General features: G+C 41.6%; 1 protein-coding gene across 6 annotated transcripts in view; it reads right to left on the bottom strand.

Moving 5' to 3' along the window:
* LOC111864329 overlaps positions 1–7,037 on the bottom strand; it is a 92,901-nt gene that overhangs the window by 31,998 nt on the left and 53,866 nt on the right. For all 6 annotated transcript variants that reach the window (XM_023851508.2, XM_033751393.1, XM_033751394.1 and 3 more), the window contains exon 3: positions 3,365–6,753. In XM_023851508.2, the coding sequence (XP_023707276.1) occupies positions 3,365–6,632 (3,268 nt within the window). In that variant the 5' untranslated portion in view covers positions 6,633–6,753. The remainder of the gene's footprint in view (positions 1–3,364; positions 6,754–7,037) is intronic.

Below are 7,037 nucleotides of genomic sequence, written 5' to 3'. Positions count from 1 at the left end.
ATTATTATTATTATTATTATTATTATTATTATTATTATTATTATTATTATTATGAGTGTAAGGGTTAATATGTCACATAGCGAAATAAGCGCAAAACAAATTGGTTTATTGAGCGTATTTTATGGTTATGATTTTCCATATCTGATTTAATGCTGATTTAGACCAATTCTGAAGCCTTGGATGTTCAGTATTTTCACATTTCGCTTTTCATAATGTAAATGCAAACCGGGAGAAGAACAGAAAGTCTGAGCTTACTTCTTCCGTTGGGAACTTCAGAAGACGAACGTGTGTCTAACGTGCCGTAAAGCTGTTGCATGTTCGAAAAAGCAGCCCTGTAATGTGAGGCGGCATTACGAAACTCGTTAAATATTTTTGGTGCTTACGCGTAAAGAGAAACTGTGTGTACACAAGCTGAACAAAAAAGAAAGCGATGACAAATATATAACGGTAGATTTACTGAAATATAACGACGGCCTTCAGGGGTCGAAATATGCAGAAAAACAGAATACTGTGCATATACGTAAGGGCTTATGTATGAATGGCACAATACGCTTACATCCCACAATTTTAACTTTGACAGAATATGTAACTAAACAACGGGATCCACAATATAATCGAAATAACATGAGTAAGGAATCTTTACGACTATAAATCCACAAAGTATAAATCGAATTTCCCCTCGAGGACTATTGCCTTATCGTGGAGACGTGGTTTGTGCGCTCCCAGTGACCCGGAGAGTTGTGCTGGCGGGAGTGTATGCTCCTGGTAGTCACCCATACCAGACAGGTCAAGGGGTAGGCACCAGACGAAATGTAGTTCCTCGTCGTCCAGGCTTGGGATTGAGCGTGGGGCTAACAACGCATTATGTTATGAAATCATGGTGAAAGCAGCGCCAGTAGAATAGGTGCCTAATTATTACGTACATTCTGGTAATGTCTAATCGCACGTTCTGTGAAGTGTTGCAAATTCTCCTTCTTGTTACACCTACAGCCTATCCACACTGTATAATAAGGACGTTACATCCTCATTCCGTTTCTGTACCCTTAAAATGAAAGGACTTCTCACTGTCACCGCGTCAGGATACATCGGCTTCATCCACCGTGCGGTGGCAGACGCACGGTTTCACTGCTCGAGCGGAATCACAACTTCGGATCCAAGTATCCATACAGAAGCCTATATGAACAAACACGAAAGCAATAGGAACAAAAATTTCATAAAAGCATAAAGAACCACATGTCCTAATTATCGCATCATCATTCGTTCGTGATTTAAAAGCTCTAATATAACTGGGTCAAGAGCAGAGACTATAAACGCTATTTCTCTTTGTTAATAAGTTAAACACCATCGACATATTTATTTACTTGTTCCTTTGTTTATTTATTTACTTATTTGATCTAAAATTCTGTGACGATGGTACATTGCTATAAGTATTATGTTTCTGGACATTATCCTTCGTCCTGTCTATTTTCTAAAAACCGTCCGGTTCATTTAAAAAAAAACAGCGTTTCGGACACTGGATTGTGTCCCCGTCCTCAGGTAAAACCTACTCAGTTGGGTCAAATAGATAGAGCTAGTCCATATTTCCGGATGAATCCTACATTTTAAGGCGTGAACCAGTTTCTCTACGATAGGCCATTTTGAAGAGGGACAGAAGACCGATAAACTCCGACTTGCTCTTTACGTCAAGTAGGTGGCTGACCTATGCTGGATACATGCGAACCAAAATTAAATTCTCCCACCAACATTTCGTGTAGACCCAAACTGCAAAATATAATAGAAATCCGTCGAATAGTATCAGAATTGAAGCTTGTGGACGGAGACATGACCTCCGCATTAAGCGTTTTCTTTATGTTCTTTGTGCTATGAACTAGAAATATAAACATCAGAAATTGTAAGGTTTAAGATAAGCACTGAAGTTGTGACGGCCTGTGTAAGGAGAGGCAAAGCAATGAGTCGATATCCTGCCCTAGGCTGGTTTACACAATTTACAGTCCACCGTTGCACACGCACTAGGATTCTCAGTTTCCACTAGTCGTCTCCTAGCAACGGGTCTCAACACAGAAACTAGCACTTCAAGTCACTATGAAATCTTCTTGCCATTTGTTGTTCAATCACCCTGGAACCTCGTAACAACTAAAAACTCTTCTGCACTCCTTAACTACATTACACTGCACTCTACACTATAAACTAATCTAAGATACAACAGGTCTTCGTTATATAGGCTACTCACGGACAACAAGGTAAACAAAGTCGCGTGATTCCTAGCCAGCGAGTTCATTGGGCCGCTGACTGCTGCTTAGCAACGAGCTATTACATTCAGCCACTGAAACATGTATTCCATTGCTGTACGTTGGAACGTGTACTGAGACCTCAATACGCAACGATAGGAGAAGCAACTTAACAGCATAGATCCTTAATGAATCATATAAAATATGGGGAAAAAACGCTGTTCAGACGTCAGAGGAAGGCAAATAACATACCAATCTCCCGTTTTGATACAAGAGGCACGGAGACACAAACCTCAGAGGTTCAAGATTTTAAATATTAAAAACACAAATAATAATTTTTAACTTAAGCTCCTTTTTAACATCAATAATTGAAAATATTTATACAAAATTTTAAGCATGTGTACTACGAGCTATGTATTTGTGTTTCCTTAGCATGTTGTTATTGCCTTCTTAAGACGATCACAACTGACCGAAACATGTAGAGGCATCCATGTACAATATACTGAGTCACAATGGACGGTGTTGTCAATTCATTTTATAATCATTAGATGTGTCTTGATATTCTGAATTCCAATCCTTGTCTATGAATTTAACAAAATTCCCAAATTGTGAGGCATTACTCAGACTTGTTCTGTGATCTTGTCGGCCGATTTCTTGGTTAAAGTATCTTCTTGTGGACTACTGCTTTCATTAATATCACGATGTTGGCGTTTAAGCTGACGATCAGTGACTACAAGTTTTTATAATTACTCGTTTCGGTTTTGCAGCTGCAAAATTTTTAACATTTACTTACATTTGTTAATATTAATCTTAACTCACATTTTAGTTACATTGTACTGCATATTACGTACATATACAACATAATTCATTAAACAGAAAATGAACAGTTTACACACACATCAACATACACACACGAAGTTACGTACAATAACATATATATCTGTGTACCGTGAGACATTAAAGCTCAGACCTATTTTAAGGTGCCGTCAAGTGGGAAAGATTAAGAAGCACTAATGAAGACAGCGCAATACAAACCGATCTGTGTTCCCAACGGACTGTCAGTACAGATATGCATATAGACGGCTACAGCCCTATTCATGCAACTAGATCATAAAAAAAGGACTGAAATATCGTACCTGATTTCTTTTTCTTCACTCTCTTCCGTCTCTTTTTGCTCTGTCCTTCGTCACTGGACTCGCTGTCTATGCCTCCGCTCTGATTCTCTGGTGATGCGGCCTGGGATAGTTTCTCGCCCAGCGCGGGCAAACCCTCTTCGCAGGACATCCTTCTCCCAAGAGTGAGAGAAGTGACTGGGTCTCCATCCGCACCAATGGCGTCACTGTTGCTTTTTCTCCTGCTTCTTTCATCTTCGTCTAAATTGGACGTTTCCGATACATTCGTATTTTGCTCCTCTAAGTCGATAGTCAAACTTGCAGGGCTTGGAATATCGTCTTGAATTTCGATGTTGGTAACACGGCCATCAAATTGTGTTTCAGTGGCAATAGGTTTTAAAACTGGTGAGGGCAGATTGATAGAATCACTGTTAAGGGGATCAAGAAATTCTGGCTTATTACACTTGTAACGCCACGGTACAAGAGTATTATGGGGTGGGAAAGCTGTTGATGCTTTAAACATTTGAATGCTATCATGACGAAAGTTTCTACGAGAGAAACGCGGCTTTCTGGGTCCACGTGACTTTTTACGAGTTATGGAATTGTTGCCGGATGGCTCCTTGTTCGATCTATGTTGCAGTCTCTCAGTGCTAACGAATCTTGCTTTCCTTCTCTTATTCTTTGCTATTTTTGGCGGTGATGAGCACCTCCTTCCACTGGTCGATTCGCGAGATTCGCGAGATTCGCCGCCATCTTTCACATCCTCGGCTGCACTTTCGATCTCCGAACAAGCGCCATGCTTCCTGTCTGTCTGCTCTACGTTGTTTTTGCATATCGAATGTTCTTTGTCCAGATCGTTGACGTAATTTTCGCTCTCCTTTACTTCGCGATCGTTTATTGGCTCTCTGTGTGACCTTGTGTTACTGGTGTTTGCAGAGCTTTTGGAAATTCTTTGTTCCGTAGTAACATCTTCCTGAGCAGACGTATTTAATGATGCAGTCGGTGGATGACTTCCCAAGTTTCTAAAAAATGCTTCTTTAGAAATCTGCGACTTACAACATTCTTCTTTATGCAAACGACAACCCCGTTCTTCAGAATTTCGATTACAGTCAAAATTGTTAAGAGATACAGCTTTTTCAGTTTGGGCACACGTGCTAGATGCAGAGTTCACGTCTTCATTTTTAGGAAGAAGTGAGTCTGCAGTCCGATTATTTTTCTTGTCGTTTTTTGGAGTGCTGTCAGGATTCTCACCTGAAGCACATTCTGGAGAAGACCTGTGTCTTGTCATATCTGAATCTATATTCCTACACTCATTACTTTCAAGATTTTCAGGAAGTCCTCTGGGCCCTTTGATTTGTTTGGATGCAAGATTTGGGTTTTGATGATACATGCATGCAGAACATCCATGTATCTTCATAATTTTAGCTAAATTATATGGCACATCTTCAACGCGTTTGTCTCTTTCAACCCTTGTAGCTACAGAAGTGTCATTTGAAGAATAGTCTAAGGGTTCCATTATTTTAAGAGGTCGAGGGCTGCTCTTGCCACCAACGCCGGCCTCGTTGAATTGTGACTTACGAGTTCCTGATGGAACCTCATATTGTTCCCCGGATTCATTTCGAATGCCTGAGGGAAACCTAACCATCCACTTGTTATGTGCTGATCCTGGAACTGGAGTCCTAACTTCGGGAACGGAGACAGGGGATTCTTCTGCCACATTATCTCCATCTTCAACATTCATTTCCTGCTTAATTTCTGAGCCCGAGCAGTACCAAGACTTTGTTTGTTTGTTAACCGAACTTGATTCACGGGCAAAATCTACTATGCCTGATGAGTCCCTTTCAATTATGGTTGCGTCCTCTTTCTCCTCCTTTTCTTCCTTCTCTCCTTTTACTACTTTGTTTCTGGGAAGAGGAAACTCCGGAAACTGAAATTCCTCAGTAGTGTGTTCATCATGAGCTATATCAATGCAAATATTCCATGACTTTATTGTCGCATCCTTCGAAAGAAGTAGTCTATTAAGGTAGAGTTTCTTCATGGATTCCCCGTGATCCGTTTGATACATATCTGACTCTGTGTTAAACGACCATCTCCTGTGTCTTTTCTTCTGTTTCTCTTCTTTCTCTTTTCTCTTTCTCGCAGAGTCCCCAGGGTCCGAGTACCGTCTTTTGTTCAGGGGTTTTGCCTTATGTTGTGTTGCATCTGTTGGGTCGCTGTGCCTGTGTCGACTGAGAGAGTTTCTGGGCCTATTGCAGTCAAAGTTCACATGCTGTGTAAAAAACAAACAATCTTTTCCCATCCCCGAAATCCTAGTATTCTTTACAGAATCTACATCACTGTCAGGCTCACTTATATCTTCATATACTGGTCGCCAGCACACTCTAGCACCTCTCTGAATGGCCTGGCGATCTGCAGAAACATTTTTCAGACCGGCATCACCATTATCACCCGCATTAATGTCAAGATCTCTTTCGAAACTTTTGGACTCGTGAGTAGACTTATTTAAACAGTTATTCATAGAATAACTTCGAGATGTAGTTTTCTGAACCTGCAAAGGAACGTTTGCACCATTAAGATCGCTTACACAGTCAAAATCCTTCACAGCGTCACTATAACTGGTTGCATCGCATGCACTACTTATACGTTCCATTGCACCATCTATGAGCTCACTTCCTCTACCTACACTGTTCACTGCAACACTCACACGGTCCAGTGGACAGTATGCATGTACAATTTCATCGTCCACACAAATCGAATGAGCAGAAAGATCCGATGAGCTCTCAGGCTCAGATGTGTCCAGGATATGATAACTTCCATTACTGGTAGGCACAATTCGACCATTTCTATGTACTTCTACTTCAAGGCGTTCAACCATAACCGTCGGCTCCCGTGGTTGTACAGTTCCTCTGCGGAATGCAGTCATAAAGTCTGTTGTTCCGAACTGTGGCCCCAAGCCAGAGTTCATATGCCTGTGGCCATTCACGTCAGTCTGCCTCGCTCGTCGACATGCCAAGTTCCTCAGCGACCTGGCAGCACTTGTGCTCTTGTGATGACCCGCTCGTATGTACTGCTGATGTAAGTATCCGTATGTCAACGAATCTTGACTGGTATCCTCTAAATTCGGAGAAAGGTGTGGAGAAGCTGTTCGGGGCACAAGAGCTGAACTTGGAAATGTACTTTCAGGTTCCGCCGCTGCCTGATGAGCGACCGGAAGTAATGCAATTACATCTGAAGTGTGAGGAATGATTCCTTCGTGATTGTTTTCAACGTGGATAACCGCTGAACCCCTCATTTTCGTAACGAAATTCTTTACTTAAATTTGGCCCTTGCCAGAGCAAAGACTAGCTCCATGTGTGTGCCAGTACAGCCCAGCTCCGTCTGCTCTAGACTGACCGAGACATGATCACAGTACCCTGAAATCACATGAAACATGAGTGAAAATGCAGTACAATTCTCATAATCATTTCAACAAACGAAACACCCATGTACTACAGATTATATATATATATATATATAGCCGGTCACGGTAGCCGAGCGGTCTAAGGCATGTACTGTCTTCGCTCGCTTGGAAACCGGGATCGTGGGTTCGAATCCCACTCAGGGCATGGATGTTTAGTTTGTGTGTGTGCGTTTTTCTGTGTTTGTGTACAGGTAGAGGCCTTGCGACGAGCTGATCACCCGCCCAAGGAGTCCTACC

Source organism: Cryptotermes secundus, unplaced genomic scaffold (genome assembly GCF_002891405.2).
Source record: "Cryptotermes secundus unplaced genomic scaffold, Csec_1.0 scaffold216, whole genome shotgun sequence".
NCBI lineage: Eukaryota > Metazoa > Arthropoda > Insecta > Blattodea > Kalotermitidae > Cryptotermes > Cryptotermes secundus.
This window is presented reverse-complemented; position numbering and strand designations above follow the sequence as displayed.